General features: G+C 32.6%; 1 protein-coding gene across 3 annotated transcripts in view; it reads right to left on the bottom strand.

The window, feature by feature from the left end:
* The window catches only part of LOC125072241, a 132,314-nt gene that overhangs the window by 24,527 nt on the left and 85,868 nt on the right, over window positions 1–21,919 (bottom strand). For 2 of the 3 annotated variants that reach the window (XM_047682767.1, XM_047682766.1), the window contains exons 2-3: window positions 7,589–7,833; window positions 3,872–3,985 (exon numbers count right to left, since the gene is read on the bottom strand). In XM_047682767.1, the coding sequence (XP_047538723.1) occupies window positions 3,872–3,985; window positions 7,589–7,651 (177 nt within the window). In that variant the 5' untranslated portion in view covers window positions 7,652–7,833. The remainder of the gene's footprint in view (window positions 1–3,871; window positions 3,986–7,588; window positions 7,834–21,919) is intronic. The other variant, XM_047682765.1, reaches the window with a different exon arrangement.

Here is a 21,919-nt window from a genome sequence, read left to right as displayed (position 1 = left end):
ATAAAGTGCCAGTAGTTACACTGGGTAAACCTCAAACTGAAACACAATAATACTATATATCTGCTGGTCCCTAACCACATGGGGCTTGCACAAAGGCCCTACCAGTAAAGCGATTTACAGCTAATAAAAACCTACTTAAGCAAAGATAATTTATCTTTGATTTGATACACAACTGCGTGTCGGCAAATATTTCGTTTGTTTCGAAATTATTATTTTATTTTATTTTGATTATTTTTCGCAATTATTTCGTTGTGAGTGAGATTCTTTGTACCCTCTACGTAATCGATTCATCTTGGTCGTGTGTTTATAGATCTGTGATTATACTTGGTATCTCGAGCTTTAAATCACAAAACAGTACAAAGAGTTATGTCTCCATGCAAAACGATTAAGTACCTCGTTGATATATTACTATCGTTAAGCAGATATTTTCACATCCAGTCATATCAATATGATCTAGGTCTCGTCACCCCATAAAAATGAACTGTCAATGATGATTACAACCATTCCCACGTATCATCATACCGCTCGGCGTGAACTGTAAAACTCTGTTATATACATATCAGTGAAAAGGAAGAAGAGCTTATGCACCAAAATGGTACCATTGCAAAATGATGTTTTGGGTTTTTACTTTAAATTTCATTTTTCATTAATACTATTATCCATTCATAGCTTTTTCTTTTCTTCGGTAGTTTTTGAGCGAAGTATTTGACATTTGGAATCGATTACCGCCGTTGTACTCTAATAAATTTTTGTTGTTAACTTCTCTTATGACCAATTAAGACATTTTTATTTCTTTTTAATTAACAGTAAATAAGTATCCAACTGCTAACCTCCTCTGTTCAGTATTATAATATTGTTCTACAGTACTAGTTGGTGATGTACATAGGGAACAGATTCATCATATCTTTCCGTCACAGCTGAGCACGAGATTAATAATAATCAAAATTTAAGCACATGGAAGCACAATGGTGCTCTATGCAGAACCGATTAACCAGATTCGATATTAAAATCGTTCGTGCTTTTATTCTGTATTAAGTTTATAATACTTTAATGAAAATTAAGTTATTTGAGCTTTTGGTTTAAACGTCAACAAACTAAGAATGTTCTATTATCTTACTATGTATTACCTTTTAAAATGCTAAAATCTTAAGGAAATATTGGGCTATTATACATACTACAGTATTAATATGTATATTATTTTTAAAGAAGATTTATCTCAATTAAATAAAAATATAGCGATAAGAATTTTAATTTATTAATAAAATAGTTTAGTGGTCGTTATATTATTACGAGTTACGACTAAAGTAATAATTAATTTACTTTATTTTAAAAAACTACATAATTTTGCGTAAGTTTGCGTCCTCGATGACGACGGGAACGTATCGAGCATTCTCCGACAGAAATAAATACGAAATATTAATGTCAATTTACGATTTGCTTCGTTCCTAGATCTCAGTAGCGATTTGCAATTATTATTGGTAATATTAATAAAACGCACTAGAAAATCACGCTACGATTTTTTAAGCTAATTTTACTATTATGTCACGTAATATAATTTATTGCCGAAAAAAATACAATTCCGCGTAAACGCTAGAAGATAGACTTTCCATGTCAGTTGGTTTTTTTTTATAGTTTTGTTTCTGAACAGGCGCGAAACGTGCGTGAGAAATGTTTTCGCTACATATTAAAATATCTATTTTTGTACCAAACATTGAACATAAATTTAACGTTAGCTAAATTAACAAAAAAAAAATGTAACTACGCTATATCTTTTTCAAACACAAACTGAAAAACGAGTTTTCAAAACACATCACTGTTAACGTAAAATACTTAAACTACACTGTTTTATTATTACGAACACTTATAACTATAACTAAAAATTAAAATATATATAAATGTCAAATTTCAATTTAAAACGATTTTTTCCCGCGCGTGCGTTTCAGGCAAAGGTCGCGTATAGACTGCCTATCGCGCTGTAGATACAGATAACTAAAACCTTAATTGGAAATGCAGAGCCGTTACAATAATATTACATAGCCTTACCTTGTATGTAAAATGGATTTACATAATAACGAAAGCGTTTACGTATCTTAACACTGTATTTAGTCTTAGAAGACAAATATAAACACTAACTTTTTTTTATGTCCGCAAATTTTAAAACAGGTGTTATAATATAGAGAGTTATACGTGAAAGTGTTGATGAAGCTATTTTAAGATTAAATTCGGTTTTTCTAATTCTACAAGCAATAATTTGAGACAAAAAAAATACTAAATTAACAAAGTTATAATGTGATGTTAGGCAGCTGCAGACAAATAGACAAAACTATGATATTTCTACTAAATGTGTAAATGTAAACCACGTACGTAAAACCGTATAAATAATTCGGCTTCGTTTTTTGATATAAAACCTACGTGGAATTCAGCCAACTTTTTCATCGTTAATTGGTTTTGGTCTACTTAACGATAAATTATTTGTAGATAAGATCTAAAAGTTTGTTCATTCGAGTAAGTCCCGAAACTCTCGAATGAAACAAAAAAGATAAAATATTTCCTGAATGATAATAAATGGGGAGGCCTTTGAATTGTATATCTAGTATTTTATTTGGTTTCGTATATTTTTGCAATTACATAATTGACTATGACGTCAGCGAGATATTTTTTTATTTAGATTGATCTTTACTCTTTAACACGTACATTTATATTATAATGTCTAACAAAAATACAAGCGGAAAGAAATTCGCTTGCATACAAGGCGAAGCGGTGAAAGTGCAGTGTCGAGGTCAAATAACTATTCGTTTAATGAATATCATACGCTAACAATGATAGAAATTTTTAAACTAAACGATCATTGGTTTATTGTCGATCGCTAGTCGAAACCGAAACAATTGCCGAAAACCAACCGATTGAATTACATAATAGGTTATAAGTTAAAAAAAATATAGTGATAAAGGTATATGTAGACTTATTAATCGAATATATCGACATTTTTCTATCAAGTAAGAAAATGAACAATAACAAAATGCAAGTTAATCTTATTTATTTGAACAATCAAAAATACTTTGTTTCCAAAGTCGCCAAAATAATAAGCAATTTTCCAAAATATTTTTTAATTTTTTTTTTTAATATAATTAAAACGAAAAATACATCTATGAAGTTAATTTCAAATTTTAGGAATAATTAAATCTATTAAAATTAAGATCTATAAATAAATAGAAAACAGATAAATTTTATATAGGTACATAATAATCGCAATAAGATAATCATTATTGGTATAATATATTATTAGTATCAAATTATTTCATCAATAAGCAATATATTTTTACTTCGCTAGAAATACAAATTGGAATTATCTTATTGTAATCAAAATATATAATTTACGTTTTTACTTAAAATATATTGGCATTACTGCAACGCCATCTATGATAAATTTGAAGAACTTAAACACTCTTTAGTACTGACAGCAAAGCTTAGATGTCGCTAGTTGTAAGCAAATGAAAATGTTTTTTGTTAATCGTTTTAAATTATGATTATTACTTTGTAAATATTTATGAAAAGCCGTGACATTAGGGGTTCATGGTTTAATTTGTATTTAATTGTATATAAACGGTATAAAGTGAACAGGCAGCTGGTTTGTTCAATATGTTTGTAAAAATGGATGTTATTTAGAATTAATAGACAGAAAGTTGGCACTTAAAGCTTTGCTTTGGAAATTTCCATTATTACTTTGTTGTGACCACTACATGGCGCTGTAGCACAACTTCTGTAGCGTTCAATCGTAACTATGACAATTGGCATAATATATTACATGTTATATACACAGACAGCACAACATTGGCTTAATTTTGCTTGTATAATATGAACAACTAGTTACCTTATCGGCTTTATCCGTGGGGGGAGAAGCCGGTGGACTTCGGGGTAAGCCAAGGTCCTCATCGTCATCACTGTCTCCTCGACCGCGCCGCCTCACTGCCGCTACTAGCTCCGCCTGGTGAAGAAAATATATATTTTTTTAAATAATAATTAACTACTCAGAATTTATAATTTAGAAGGTTCTAGAATGCACTTAAAGATCCTTCATCCGATCTCTTTCCTGCCGATCAGATCTTGAGAAGACTTGCCAAGTCTTGCTTAAGAATGTTCGCCGTAGTTACATAAAATAAGTATTAAATTCAAAACTCTACATAAAAATAAACAAATACTAACTAACGTTTTTATCGTCAATAGTATGTCTATTAGGCGAATGTAAATGTCGTCAGAATTTTATTATAGAATCGAATGCCTTTCCCTTAAAAGTCAATACAGGATGTATATCGACTTCGCTTCATAAACATAATGTAAGCTTATCTTGACTTCTACAAAACAAACAATACAATGTATCTATATCTATATATATATATATATATATATCAAAGACGAAATATAAATAAGGATCTATATAGAGCTTTTAGGTTGAAGAAACCCTGTTGCGTAGTTTAAAAAATCTAGCCGTACAAACGACTCAAAGCGAATTTATTTTGTAGAGACAAACACATTTCATTATATAAGGTTGATTACGCTTGCGTAAATTATTTTTCTATACTAAGTATAATTATAAACAAATGGGTGTCTTTTAACCCTTGTTAGAGCCGAAATGGCCCAGTGGTTGCATCTTAACCGATGATTTCGGGTTCAAATCCATGCAAGCACCACTGAATTCTCATATGCCTAATTTTTTTTTATAATTCATCTCATCCTCGGCGATGAAGGAAACCATCGTGAAGAAACCTGCATGTGTCAAATTTCAACGAAATTCTGCCACATGTGTATTCCACCAACCCGCATTGGAGTAGCGTGGTGGATTATGCTCCAAAACCTTATCCTCAAAGGGAAAGGAGGCCTTAGCCCAGCAGTGGGAAATTTACAGGCTGTTAATGTGTTATGTAAAAACTGAGAAAACTTAAAAATCATAAGGAAAACAATACAAATAATTTTATAATGAATCTGGTAATTACAAATTATCACAACAATGAACACAAATTATTCTCGAAAATATGTCAATAAAAGGATACGATAGGGTTTATCAAAGCACATGTTTCCGTCCGCCTTAGACACAACACACACATACATAAAAACAAAAATATAAAAATTAAATAAATATTACATTGTATGCAAATGTGTGGAACGAAAACACTCGACTAAGCGAAATGCAACCATTTGTAAAACTTAGACAACATCTATGTAATCAATCATCATTGAGCCGAGATGGCCCAGTGGCTAGAACACGTGCATCTTAACCGATGATTTCGGGTTCAAACCCGGACAGGCACCACTGAATTTTCATGTGCTTAATTTGTGTTTATAATTCATCTCGTGCTCGGCGGTGAAGGAAAACATCGTGAGGAAACCTGCATGTGTCTAATTTCAACGAAATTCTGCCACATGTGTATTCCGCCAACCCGCATTGTAGCAGCGTGATGAAATATGCTCCAAACCTTCTCCTCAAAGGGAGAGGAGGCCTTTATCCCAGCAGTGGGACATTTACGGGCTGCTTATGTATGTGCACGACGAAGGGGACATTATACAAGAACTATACTATATTTGTGAAAATGAAATTAAAAAAATATATATATCCCGCTGAGTTTCTTTCGTCAGTCCTTTTCAGATCCGAGGTGTTAAATTCCGAACCGGTGGTAGATTTTTGACTATCAATTTTGGTTGGTATCCAAGTGAGCATGCACAAAACCCTACCAAGTCAAATTACTGCACCGAGTTTCTTTTTCTAACAGAATAAGTTAACGCCCTCTTTAATTGCTGACCGGAACAGTACCCAGTTTGAAGCATGGACTGCCACGAGTTGAACCTATTCACAACGTAAATGAAACCCACCAAAATTGTAAAACCAAGCGATAATGCATATATAAATGAACATAAAATAATATTTTTCTGATTATATGGATATCAGACAATAAAACAAACAGATTGAGCGCGAACAATATTATATTGAAGCAACTTAAGCGAATACAAAACCCCAAGTAATATAATAATATATCTTTATTCCAGACATCATATCTACTTTTGCCAGTACAGATTCTTAACCTTTTGCGTTAATACCTTATAATACAAAAAACAAAACTCATAACTGTCATTAAACTTAAACTGTACTCGTGTCTTGCCAAACACGTGCGCACATCATTCCAGGCCCCCCGAGAGGACTGTCCAGCTTGTAAGGTTGTACTGCTCACAAGCCTTTTCAATATGTATGCCTTACGTTAATGAACGTCAATAGTCTATACTAATATTATCCGGGCTAAAGTAACTCTTTCAGTCTGTTGCTTATTCACGGCCAAGCTACTGAGCCAAATTTGATGAGATTTTGTATGAAGCACGCTTGAACCACGAGGAAGGACACCTAACGATCAGTAAAAAGAAAAACAAACTTTTCATATGACAAACAATAGGACAAACAATCCTTTCATATGAATATAACGAATAACGGACGATGCATATGTCCGTTGAATTTATTTTGTCATGTTTATACTTAGAATATATAAAATAAGGATAAATAATGCATTATATATAATTGGTTTCCATATAAATAAATTACTAATCGCTAATTTTGAACTAATTTTAATACAAAAGACTGTTTTACTCTTTGTTTTATATTAAGAACAGACAAACACATACTTAACTATGTATATATCTATACTATAATATTATAAAACTAATCATCTAAATATCCCTGGTAGGTATTAAGCTACATTATCTCTTAGCGCTATAGGGTAAATTCCAGCCGTGCTAAGCCGTGCTAAGCTAGTATTATATAAATATAACGGTATCTTAAAACTCCATTAACCCGTAACCCTCACAATTAGACTTTCTAATTTTACAAATGACCCACTTCAAATATATTTTTTTCAATTTTTAATGGGGCCAAACGGGAGATACCCTCCCAAACAAAAAAGTATCGGAGTTCTTAATTAACAAACGTAAAAAAAATATCTAAAATTGGTTAATTATCTAAAATTTTGCACATATCAAGAATTTATGATTGAAATGATTATTTAGTCGTGAAAGGAAATGCTTGAAACATTATGTTAAAAAATACTTGAACGATATCAAAAATTAAAATCATTTTAATATTATTAGACGTACATACATACGTATGTATCTTTAACTTTTTATCTGTAACTTGTTACAATATGACATTATTAATAGCCATAAAATTTCTATGAATTTCTATTAATATTATATCCCAAAACATTTAAAAGGTTTTTTTTTTAAAATAAATTTTCAATATAATATGATTACTAGAACATAATAATGTTATATTCGTATCCGCGAAATTTCGACTTCCATGGTGACAAGAACTTTGCCCAACAGTGGGACATTTCAGTCTGTTCATCGGATTATTACATTTCGCTCTATCACTATCACTAACAAATGTAGTTTTATATATTCACATCTGTCTGTACGCAACAGACAGACAATGTTTATTAAATACTGTGTTTATGTCTCAGTGTTTACAGCAATGTCATTTATAAGTAAAAAAGTGTGTATTTCATATAAGAAATAATGAGATTGTTGATGAGAAATGTTCCATCAAACCTACCCATAACCGACCGATCTTCGACTGTGACACCCATTTAAACCTCCTCCGCCATGTTTGACTCATGCCCTTCACTTCACTTCACTTCTGAACTTATCACGGAAACACTTACATTTGATAATCACTTATCCATGTTACTGGAAGTTCACTGCACTCCGCGTTGAAACTTAAATTCACTTTTTGTATCAATTAAAATAACTTGTACATTTATCTTAAACGACATTCAGTCTATATCAGTCTTTAGACATCTGAAAATTAATTATTATTAACGAATTAATTATTTTTTTTGGAATTGATTTTATTCTATAGTTAAACAATTTGGATATTTTAAAAATGTTTACGGAACTGATAAAACACTGCTGTTTTCTTCTTTCAAATTATCCTCTGTCTTCTTCTTCTTGTCAAATCAAAGATGTCAGAAAGGGACGTATCAATGTTTATCTGAACACTCACAAAAATCTTTTACTATAGATCTATTCACTAACGAATGCGCGCTCCTCCAATTTAACTTATTATCGGATTGATGAGTGACGTTCTTTCTATAAATATGTCTTAGTGTGCGTGAGATGACTAAGAGTAGAGACAGCAAAAAAAACGCAAATTAAATTACATTTGTTAAGGATATTTAATTAAAAAATAATTTAAAGCGGAGGGAATGAATAGATCTATAAGCCTGTAGCGTTTCAAATAAAGACGTCTAATTTAATTGGTGACACAGTGACCAGCCGCTGAACGAGTCGATTGTGAGTCAACGGTTAGGGTGTTCGTCCAGCAAACGACACACAATAATGTTTGTATTGACTTATCGTGTTGACATTTTCCCTGTTAAGACATGAAGCATAATGCGTGTGCAATATATCGAAGATATAATGTGATTGTGTTTCGTCTTGTAACGATGTGTTACGTAAGTGTATGTTGATGATCGTAATTAATACTTTAATAATTGAAACTATATACTTAAAATTGGATATATGGTAGAGTATGTAAGTCAGTTTTTTATTTAATAAATAATTTTGTTCTTTATACTTATTTTTGGTGGTAAAATAACTTGGAAGTCGATTGTCTTATAATTATTTTTAATAGTATTCGTTACCGTAATAAAAATTAATATTTACGTAATGCGTTATACTACTTTTAAGTACTGACTAACTTTACTAGATCCTATAAAATGTGAACAGCGCCAACTAGTGGTAAGTATACGAACTTTTATTATTTTAGTAGCGTTAGCTCGCGAAACTCAAATAATGAAAAATAAGTTTATTGACCTTAGTGTTGCGTTTCGCTTCGCATCCTATGTAATGCAGACCTTATTATTTTACGTAAAACAGTGAATAATGGTTACTGTTAATTATTATTAATTTGTTTTTAAGCGAATTTTTTCCTAGTATAAGTTATTTATAACGCAGAATGATTTACTTTTAAGAACTGTTATTCGTCAAAACAAAATTACTGGTGCAATATATATAATATTTTATCCGATTTAACATTAAATTGCCAAATTAATTTTGGGAAAACATTCACAGAATTAGACATACTCTTTAGTGCTCTTTTCGGTTTTATAAAGAATTTCTGTACTAATATTCATCCTGTTCAACCCAATGGTTTAAGCTGTGCGTCGTATGTCAGTCAATAATTCTATTAATTAGATGATTTTTGTTATTTTTATTAAATATTGTCTTACTGTTGATTGAATGACATATAACTTTATGTGAAACATATCTCAAAGTTAATAATTACATTATGTTTTTTTTTTTTGACATTGGTTGGCGGACGAGCATATGGGCCACCTGATGGTAAGTGGTCACCATCGCCCATAGACAAAGGTGCCGTAAAAAATATTAACCATTCCTTACATCACCTATGCGCCACCAACCTTGGGACCTAAGATGTAATGTCCCTTGTGCCTGTGATTACACTGGCTCACTCGCCCTTCCAACCGAAACACAACAATACAGAGTACTGTTATTTGGCGGTAGAATATCTGATGAGTGGGTGGTACCTATCCAGACGGGCTTGCACAAAGCCCTACCACCAAGACATTATGTAGAACTTTTACATTAAATAAAAGTACCAGGATAACATAAAGTTAGTAACGTATAAGAGTTTAAATAATTACGAAATATGTGTACGCGTGAAAATCATAACAATTTCAATATTACAACACAATGGGAACATTATCGGACCATCGCCATTGTTCCGACGAAAGCCTCTTCACACGATGTATATTTTACACTAAGATTGCGTTTAGTGAAAGATTAATAACACCTGTGTTTTCATGTAACTAATAGAAAACTTTAGTCACGTAAAAAATCTTTCGTATTATATACGAAATTTAAACGAATCATCGTGAACAGAAGAATTAGTACCTACATTATTAATGTTACTCTTGACAAAATGGATCTAGTACTTTCTATTCAGTTCAAATTATCAATTTATTAACTTTTTATAGAACAGGGTGGCGTAGGCCAAATGTAGTCACATAGGCCACCTTACCAGAAAAATAACTGTTCCTTATATCGCCAATGCGCCGCCGACCTCGGGAACTAAGATGTTTTGTCCCTTGTGCCTTTAGTTACACTGATCCTCTCACCCTTAAAAACGGCACACAACAACACAAAGCGTTGCTGTGTGGCGGTAGAATATCTTATGAGTGGATGGTACCTATTGGGTTGGATTTGCACCGAGTGAATTATTATGAACAATTAAATTATACCGTAGCATTAAAACAAAAATAAATGAATCAGACTTATATTATGATTGCGAAAGTATGTCAGTCTGTTATATCATTACGACTAAACTACCAAAACCGTCTGAATTTGACAGACTTAGAATTCTGGGACCTAGATGTGTACATGAGAGAATAGAACCAGTATTACGTACTTATATTATTATTTTTATTTTACTCGAATTATCTTTTAATTTTAAATATATTACATATCCGGGTTTTATTTAAGAGTAAAGTCTCAATTCATTTATACTATTTGTCGCCCGCGGCTTGACTCGCGTTCTAGGAGTGTTCACGTGTTAGACATAAAAAGTAAACATTGTCCTTCCTTGGAGTTTAAGTTTGCTTCGTACCAAATTCAGTTTAGTGTTTTGGACGTGAAAGAGCAACAGACGAGCAACTTTCGCATTCATAATATTAGTATAGATAATTAACATCGTGTTCTACGTACGTACATGAAGATAAAATAGTATTAATAATTATATGACAGAAAAATGAGGGTTGCCAACTTAGAGGCATAAATCTTTTATTATATATTAATAAATAATACATTATATGTGATTAAAATCATTTCGTAAATTTAAAATTTATAATATTTGAATTACTTTCAATGCATTAGTTTTATTAACGTTTTAAATTTAAGAATATAATATTATTATTTTGTAAGTCTACCGACTAAACATACTTTCAAGTCCAAAAAGTATGAAGGTTAATGAGATGAACCTTTTGATGGTACACTGACCACTTTAAATACACATATAGTGGTAACGTTAAGGTTCGTTTAGGCAGTGTTCATTAACAAAGACTTAAAAGTTACCTTTAAAAATATCTGGTCAATGCCACAGATTATCTATACGTTTAATTTTAATACCCTGAGTGAACTTGCTTATGACAGAGGAAGTTGTACCGTAAGAGTATCCACCAAGTCGCAAGAGAGCGTGATGGAAAAAGCTTCCAGTTTTCCCCTCGAGGAGAATATATCTATAAAAAATATATATTCCAATATTATTTAATTGTAAGAGCAAAGGCGACCAATGGATGGAACCAGTGGGTCTGACTGGAACATCGCAGTAGTTACAGACGAGCATTGCTGAGATGGCCCAGTGGTTAGAACGCGTGCACTTAACCGATGATCCGGCTCAAACCAATGAATTTTTATGTTCATATGTGTTTATAATTCTTCTCGTGCTCGGCGGTGAAGGAAAACATCGTAAGGAAACCTGCATGTGTTTAATTTCAACGAAATTCTGCCACATGTGTATTCCACAAACCCGCATTGGAGCAGCGTGGTGGATCCTCCAAAACTTCTCCTCAAAGGGGTCTTAGCCTTAGAGTCTAGCAGCGGGAAATTTACAGGCTGTTAATGTATTGCTGAGTTTTCAAGTGTTTAACTTATCACGTGTGTTTGTTCGTTGAACGTTTTTTGTGATGAATGAAACTTATATTAACTGAATAGATCACTAAGGTATATGTAAAATTTTGTAATCCACGCTCATAACATTATAACGTAATATAAAAATAATAATTATATAACGTTTTATGCTTCAGTAAAACAATTCTATGATAAAAATAATAAAAAGAACTGAAACTCATCGCGAAGACGATCGTGAAATTTTAATAATTGACTTGACGTTGACTATTATCGACATTTAAAGGTTTCACACGTCAAAATGGAGCATCACCGTATATTGGGTATTCGTTTTTCAATATATTACTAGTGAGATACGAGTTGATTTACAGAATAGCACTTTAAAAAAATATTTGTATAAAGTTTATTTGATTTGAAATGATTTGTCCGAGGATAGACTTTTTAGTAATGTTTTGTATGGTTCATTTACCACATAACTGGTATATTACAGTTGCCTGTATAAACCATTTTCCTCATATAATATTGCTTGTTTACATGTAAGTATCAAATGATAACCTTAACCACAACCTTGCTTGTGAAACACCTATCATAAACTTCGACCAAATTAAGTCAATCATAATAAGAGACTGTCATAATTAACATATTAACAATTTATCCGGTTTAAACCAATTCAAATTGGTTATATTATGCTTTCAGATATATTATTGTTTTATTTTATTTATTTATTTTTTTTTATTTAATAAGTACACTAACAATATACATATTAATTGATGGTTTACACAACATCCAAAAAAAGAAAATCAACTTCTGATATGTACATCGATTACAAGTGTACATAACATTCACAGTGTATGGTGTCAACATGTAAAATAAAGTTTAAATTAAGTTGAAACTAAAATATATTATACAATTTTAAAAAAGATTATTGGCCTATGCTATCGTCGTTTACAAACACAATAACTACATATTATAAAAGAAAAACAAAAAACAAGGAATTTAACGCACTATTTAGCTGACAAGAAGTAATCCATGAGCTTTTTTTTAAAAGTAATGAAGCTATCATGAAAGATGTCAATGCCATGTATAACTATTGTTTTGTCAAATATGGTATTATTTGGGATATAATATTATAACCATGTCATAATATATACGTGCTGAGGAGAACTGGTTGAGAAACGAATTTGTTTCTAGTCTAATAACTAGTCGTTATTGTGACGATTGCTTTTCAGTTACGTTATAAGTAACGTTTCGTTAAAGCAGTCCCCTATATGCGATCAAAAAAGCGAATAATAGCCTCTATGACACACGATCCAAAGCCGGCACTTACTTCTATAGCACTCTGATTGGTAGATTATACAGAGGATGAAAAGCATCTATTTAAATGGTAATTTTTATGAGGTGGCCATTTTATACCTCTGGTTTAAGCCGCGATCATTTCTTTCATTATTTCCCGACGTTTCAGAGTAGCGACAGTACGATGTCACACTGTCGACATTTATTAACGACGACGGTGACGGTGACGTAGTTGGGTCAGAGCTGTTGAATAAAAAATATATGTTTGCTGGTTTTTTTTTTAATAATGTAACTAGACACACGTTGAGTCCGTGAATTCGGTGGTCTTTTCTTTGATTTTGAATATTGTTTTACGTTTGTTTTTAGCCAACAACAAAAGGAGGAGTTTCTTATTCGGTCGTATTTTACCTTTGTGTACTTCAGAACACATATTCGATTTTTTTTAGTTTAATCCCATTTAAAATTTCTTTATGGGCTATATTTTTTCAGACATTTCATTTCAGTTCATACAATAATTAATGCATGAGTGTATAAATTTTAATTGGTCTCTAAAATCTTGGTGGTAGGGCTTTGTGCAAGCCCTTCTGGGTAGGTACCACCCACTCGTCAGATATTCTTCCTCCAAACAGCAGTACTCAGTATTGTTGTTTTCCGGTTTGAAGGATGAGTAAGCCAGTGTAACTGCAGGCAAGAGGGACGTAACATCTTAGTTCCCAAGGTTGGTGGAGCATTGGCGAAGTAAGGGATGGTTACAGCGCCAATGTATGAAAATCCTGCAGAGTTACTTTCGCGGCTTCTTCTAAGGTCTGTTGTGTTAATTTAATCGTTGATAAATTTTTACTTCTATTAGCAAGTAACGCTTCTATATTAAATAAACATTTCAACTTTGCCTTTGAATGCATACATAAGAGACATCGTAAGTTTAAAGTATACTATTAATGATTTGTTTTGGGAATAAACTTTTCTGATCATTATATATATGCAAGGAATTAAAATACGTTCGTAACATCGTGACTTAATCTTATTTCAAAACCAATTTGAATATCAAACGTAGGCGGCGGATTTGTGTTGCGAAATCGAATCATTTGGATTAATACGAATATATAAAAGCGTAGATCGTTTATGTTATATTGTTTATATAAATATTTAAACATATATTATTATTCATTTAATTAAGAGCGAAAGTCGACAAGTCGCGAAGATTATTCAAAATTTATTTCTTATATTCCTCATATTCTTTAGCTAAACATGCGGCTTTATCCGTAACTCATAAAACACAAACTTCCAACCCCCGTTTGGTTGTAGTTTCGTAAAATCCGTATGAGGAACATGCCAAATGTCAAGTTTGTCGGGGTTTCTGAGATTTCGTGTTTAAATAGTGAGTGGTATTTCGCTTTTATAGATTTCAATGCTATAAGTTTTTCTCTTAGAAGTTATAAAACTCATTTATTAATACGACATATTTATTTATAATATAATAAATAAGTAATGAGACAAAGGAATATATAGTATTATAATTAAAATGAATAATGAAACGTGACTGGTTTCACACATCCTGACTCATTAATTAATGACTCGGCTGTTTGCAATCGTAAAGTACACTGTATGGCAACATGCATTAAAAGGGTTCTTGTAGTCTTAATACGGTCTACTGTGTAGGTGTGCGTCTGAGTCTAATATTGGTTTCCTGCAATTATATTATTATCTGTACTAATGTTTTAAATGCGAAAGTAACTATGTATATATGTATGTCTGTCTGTTATGGTTTCACGGCTAAACCACTGAACCGAATTTGATGAAACTTGGTACGAAGTTAGTTTTAACCTACGCCCCTTCTGGAGAGTATGCCTTAGCCCGGTGCGATGTTTATAGGCTGTTCACTTGCCTATACGGATATTAAACAAAATTAATTTACAAACATATTAAAACACACGGCGTGCACTGTTATAGTGATTACATTAATAATTTAAATTGTAAACTTCGACAGATCTCTAAATAAAATGTTAATAGTTCGTTTTTGTTTTTTACTAATATTATAAACGCAAAATTACCAAACATAAGTACATCTTACCACGAAACTAACTAGATAAAACCTGTTTTATCTAGTTAGCAGCGTGACAATTCCGAAGCTCGGATGGAACGCAAAATCGTAGGTGATGCACCTTATCTCGATCCTTTCGTGTACGATTGCCATCCTATCGGACTGAGACTTTGTAAAGGTATCAGGTATATAGACTGGCGTTTCTTAGAAATAGTTGATCATCATTATCACATAGTGGGCTTGTATGACGTAGAAATCAATAAATGTAATTCAATACGTCATATCGAACGATCTACATCTTGAGACAAAAAAAATCCAATTGACCAATCAAAGCGCAGTAAACAGTTAGCTCGTTTTAACGTAGCTTCCTATTTAGCAATTAAACACCAATTAGGTGTCTATGAACTATACCTGTATTGCCATATTATTCAGTCATCCTTATGGTTAGTATTGACGCATGCGCACTGGGGCATATTTATATCTTGTTTATGAACCGGTTACTTACACAATATCCATATAGCCCGCCCACATCCGAAGGGAACGTTTAAAACCTAGCAAGTATACGTGATACTACTGTGATATTATTCTTGTTTGTTTTATATATGTCTCTATATAAGAAGGACCCGAGCTGTGATAGCGCTGATGTAACACATAATCTAAACCGAACATCGTAGATTCCCTCCTCCACTGAGGTATCGTTAAATGCTCTTAAATTATTGTAGGTAATATACTTGGTGGTAGGGCTATTACATTACATAAGCAGCATGTTAATTTCCTACTGCTGGGCTATAGCCTCCTCTACCTGTAAGGAGAAGGTTTGGAGCATATTCCACCACACTGCTCCTGAGATGAATTATAAACACAAATTAAGCACATGAAAATTCATTGGTGCTTGCCTGGTTTTGAACCCGAAATCATCGGTTAAGATGCACGCGTTCTAACCACTGGGCCATCTCGGCTCATGTAGGGCTATGAGTAGACCATATTCATAAGACATATTCGACCGACAAGCAACATTGTTAATCAAACAGCAGTTTTGGTTGTTGTGTTCCGGTTTGAAGGGTGAGTGAGCCAGTGTATCGACAGACACAAAATATATAACATTTATGTAAGAAATGGTTACGTCGCCAATGTCTATGGCCGTTGGTGACCAATAACCATCAGAAGTCCCATTTGCCTGTTTGTCACATATATATAACTACTCAGCGGTGGTTCGTGAGGAAACCCGCATGTCGGATGTTATTCTTTCACAAATGCATTTAAGCTACTAATCCGCAGTTTAGCAATCATTAATAAATAATGGCATAAGATCCTAAACGACTGCTTAGAAGGTCAGTGACCCTTTTCTAAGAAAGAGGATTGATTATGACACAAAATATATTACGTTCCAGTATAAACATTAAGCAGAGAAATTGAGAGATAATAAAAATGTATTATTTGATGAGGGAATATCTCTATCGGTAGTCAGTCTGCCTGCCTGTGCGACTACGTCTGGAAAATATTATCACGGAAATTTTAATATTACGCAGTTCCGAGATGACAGAGTCCGTGGAGACTGGAATGCATTATTATGATAAACAATGGGGGTATCTTCACATAAAAATGGCATTTCTATTTGTATTTTATGAATCATTTTTATTTTTCTATTACTACTGAAGTCTTAAGCACTTTCTACCTGAATCGCCAATAACTCAATCGCTAAACAGGGTGCTAATGAAATGTAAGAGAATAAATGGACGTCGTTACAACAACACCAAATCCAGTGTTAGTTTTATGGGTTCATACACTTGTGAAAGAAATTAAATCGATTACGTAAGTTTATTTCACTTTTTATTAAATAAATTTATTTTAAGATATCAGTCGTATAATATCTTTATTACGTGTAGTGTTAATTTAATGTTATTAAAAGTAAAAGTTAAGTGTTTGATTCGATTTCTTTTTATCTCAGTGAAGATAAAATGAGATATGAGGCAGCGGCGTTGGTGACGTTCATGGGCGATGGTGACGACTTACCGTCATGTGGCCGGTTCGCACGTCTGCCTTCATAGGCAATAAAAATTAATTAAATAACAATATATACACACTTTTACATATAGCGACCGCGCAAATACATATTGGCAAGTGTTCACCGCCAATAGAAATTGTTTCATTCGTTACATACGCCACAAATCATTAGGAATAGAGGTTATGTCCCTTGTAGTAACACTGGCTCACTCACCATTCAAACTGGAAACTCATCAAGCAAACACTTGGTTTGTAATACAAATCAAATAATTTAAAAAATACTCGATTCAAGTAGTCATACATGCTCTTTAGGGTTATTATTTAAAGAGTTTATAATTAATGTAAAGTCACCGATAATTATTTTTTATTCTACTGACAAAATGTAACGAGATGTAGTAGATACTCTATTTCGAAATTTAAAATTATACAGGAGTTTTAAAGAAATATAACGAAAATAGTCAACAAATTCTAGCTCCACAATCTTTTGTCATTTCTGACGTCATCTCTCGGATATAGATTAATGTTTGCGAATAAACTTAAATCAAAAGTGCTTTTATGAGCTATTTGAATAAAAAATATTTTTATTTTTGTAAGAAAACTTCAACTTGACCATCCTTTTTTGAACATCCTTTTTGCACCATTTAGGAATAGACATTTCTCTTTCAATTGATTGTATTACAGTTTCTTAAAAAAAACTGGTGAAAAATATATAGGTAATTGTGTAAACACGAAAATGTAAAGATTGTTACGTCAGCTTTAAATTTCATTTCGAGTGAATATGTTCTTTATGGAACAATAAAAATTTTAAACCACAAACAACAGATTCTTATTCATACTTAACAATCAACACCAGATCCGCGATAGCGAAGCAGTTAGAACTCTTGATTCTTAACCGAGGATTGCAGATTCAAACACAATATACATAATTTATTTAAATTATATATAATCGATTCATAAATTTATTTGAATGTATTTTTCTTTTATTAAACTGCAAAATTATAATGCGTTTATCATTGTATGTATGTATGTATGTATGTATGTATGTATGTTGGCATAACACAAGAGTCTTTACGTTTGAACGAAATAAATTACTTTAAAGCTATAACAGCCGTATTGAGAAGTCAATTTAAGGCGTACGGTAGTATTCGTATTTTTTCTAAGATTAAGACAATTAACTTGTTACAAAACATGTCATTAATTAGAGATGAAAGTAATGTCTGGAATTAACTCAAGCCTCCGAGTACACGGACCGTGACAGATGTGATATTCAACTTAAATACGCACTTGTTTGTATGAATCATACCACTTTCTAATCACGACATAAAAACGTTTAAACCATGCCAAAACTTTTATTATAACTATATATACATACATATATATCAAAGAGCGTATGTAACCAACACATATTCAAGGAACGTGGTGGTATCTTCGTACTGTTAGTTTAAGGGAATAGCACTATATAGGCCAGTGGTGGGGTAATTACTGGGTGTCTATGGTAACATTTGCAGATAATTTACTTGTATATGACATGTAGTGAGTTCAATGGACTTATGGACTGTAGCGTAATATTACTGGTTCGAATTCGGGTGAGCGTGGAACTGTTATAAGCCTTTATAGAGCGATATGTTATTCTTAGCAAAAATTAATATACTTAATTAATCATAAATATTACACTTTTCCTGTATTTGTATACAACACCCATCGTGGCAAAATTAAATAACGGACAAATTGAAAGTATCGAGAAAAACGCGATCAGTAGCTACAATATGTTTTTACAGTATATGTGTGTAATAAAATAGATACGTCAATACAAGTCATAAATGTTTTAAATAATTACCAAAAAAACTTTAGTAGTGAACAGCCACGCTATATTCCAAAAACTCCGAAAAGCTTCTTTCAACGATCTCGCCATTTTTTTTTTAAAGACACAACACACAAATATTAACGAAACGTTTTAAATATCAAAACTGTTCATACACTTAAGAACTTCATTACCGACTTACACCCGTTATATTTTAAAATTCGAACTCATTCGAATAACGTTACACTTAGAGATATTAATAAAAGTAATTGACAGTTCTTTTTTTAAATTCGAAATTTGATATTCGATCACTGAACGGTTTTTTTAATGAAAGCGCACACTCGAATATCGAACACAAACATCGCGAAATATAAACACGTCGATTTTGCGCGCGCGCTGTTTTTGAAAGTCTGACCAGTCAGCGAGACGGTACTGACTGAGATGCATCCTACGAACATCATAGTTTTACTTTCTAAGCGAGATATTCTATGATACGGTAGTTTTTTAATTTAAATCTGTTTTAATTATCATAATTAATGAATCTGATATATGTATTAAAATGTATCAACGATACTCTTTTTACATTAAAATGTACTTTAAAAACTTTGCCAATACCATATTATGGCGAAATATATTATACGTTTTATTTTCATTTCCATTTGTGTGTGTGTGTTAGAAAAAAACATATATTTAAGTATTAATTAAGTAACCACCGTATGTATTAGCTTATTAATAGTAAACTTCAGTTATATACTTGTATGTAACAGCTATTACATGTAGTATTTTTATATTCAACTAACAGAACATACGTCATCCCCCCCCCCGCCCAATTAAAATTTCCAAAATTATTTCTTTGTTTACGTCATACAATATAACTTATATCCCAAATTTTATCTTTCTAACTTTTACTCAATTCTGTGTATGCATTGATATTGAAGGTGGGATTGTTTATATACCCAATTATATATATTCACAATGACCATTGACACTAAGAAATTAACCACTCCTTACGCTGCCAAAGTGTTATTACTACGAGAATTAAGATTTTAGGTCCCTTTCACGACATCCGTGGTCGAGTAATGTGTACACCGGTTTTCATTTCCACTCCGAGGTTCCGGGTTCGATTCCCGGCCGAGTCGATGTAGAAAAAGTTCATTAGTTTTCTATGTTGTCTTGGGTCAGATTAATGTATGTGATGTTGTCCAATATTTATTTATTTATTTTTGTATGTAAAACATTAATTGTATTAATATTCGAGATCGCCATTAACTGATAACGCTGCCTTATTGTAGATAGTGTGTATATTATGATAAGTACCTATGTATTGTTTTTACATGTGTGGTTAACAATAAAGGATAATTTCTTTAGACCGAATATAACAATACAAATTGCTATTTGGTACAACGGTACTATTCTATAAAAACTCACTTCATATCTCATCCGTAGTTCGATTCGTGTAAATAGTAACAGCCTGTAAACCTCACTGCTGGACTAAGGCCCCTCTTCCTTTGAGGAGGTTTTGAAGCTTACTCTACCAGTGCATGCAGAATTTCATGGAAATAACACACATGCAGGAATCTTGACGATGTTTTCCTTCGCTCTAAAGCACGAGATGAATTATAAACACAAATTCAAGCACATTAAAATTCAGTGGTGTTTACCCGGATACGAATCTGTAATCATCGGTTAAGATGCACACGTTCTAACCACTGGGCCATCTCGGCTCTTATTCATATTGTTTCGTGTATAAATGTTAAAAGTACTTCATTCAATGTCGCATATTACACTCTGACCTTTAAAAATCGTTTCCGATGAGTTTCGACTTTGCCCTTTCGTAAGCTCTACTTTTATCAATAGAATTGTTTCGCGAGAGAATCCGAATGCAGAGTCTAGAGTTATGTTCTACAAAACGATTAACATATGTATGTTTTGACAATCAATAAGCAAGTGCAAACACTTCTATATTGAATAAAGATTTTTGACTTTGACTTTGACTATATAATTAAAGAATCAGACTCTGTCAGTGTTAAGAAATAGCAAAATAGACAAGATTTAAAATGAATTCGCTAGAACTACTTTCACCGAAAAGATCACGAAAATATTATTGATCGCTTACATAAAATAAATTATCCTTAGTCGATATATCTCTAATAACGTCAACGTGTTTGTTCTACAAGAATTATAATCACCAGCTAGAATCAAGTGGTACCATATTAATGGTAATCGACACGCGCCTCGCTAACGACTTACAATAAACAATACAGCACGTGTTTGATAGATTGAGTTTTTAATTGGGATGTAAATGCTAATTAATTTTTTTTTATTCAGTGTTCAAGCGATGCACTTTCTTATTGATTGTCAAACCTACCACCGATTTGGAAAAGAAAATACCCGGAGATAACGCTGAATGAAATCAGCAAGTTTGTTTTATGCTCCATCCACACTGATATTATAAAGGCGAATGTAATTCTGTATGTCTGTCTGTTATGATTTCACGGTCAAACCAATGATTTAATTTATAAGAAGCAAGCGTGAACCCCAAGAAAGGACATAGGCTACCTAACGCCCCACTTACGACCAAAAGCCCCGCCCCCTTAACCTAATACGTGGACGTAAAGTTATTTTTAATATATGAAATAACCTGGAGACCGCTTATCCATATCCAACGTGTTCTATTATTTATAAGAGAAAACCATCATCTCATTTCATTGTGAGTGAAAAATTTATCTTAATACCGGGTGATTAATTCTACAAACAAATTGCCATTCTATCACAACATAAACAACGATGTTTAGCCGTTTTAATATATATTTTACTAATACAAAGAGCCGAGATGGCCCAATGGTTAGAACGCGTGCATCTTTACCGATGATTCGGGTTCAAACCCAGGCAGGCACCACTGAATTTCATGTGCTTAATTTGTGTTTATAATTCATCTCGTACTCGGCTGTGAAGGAAAACATCGCGAGGAAACCTGCATGTGTCTAATTTCAACGAAATTCTGCCACATTCCACCAACCCGCATTGGAGCAGCGTGGTGGAATATGCTTCAAACCTTCTCCTCAAAAGGGAGAGGAGGCCTTAGCCCAGCCGTGGGAAAT

This window comes from Vanessa atalanta, chromosome 21 (genome assembly GCF_905147765.1).
Source record: "Vanessa atalanta chromosome 21, ilVanAtal1.2, whole genome shotgun sequence".
NCBI classification, from domain to species: Eukaryota; Metazoa; Arthropoda; class Insecta; order Lepidoptera; family Nymphalidae; genus Vanessa; species Vanessa atalanta.
The sequence above is the reverse complement of the archived record's forward strand: the minus strand, read 5'-3'. Positions and strand labels throughout refer to the sequence as shown.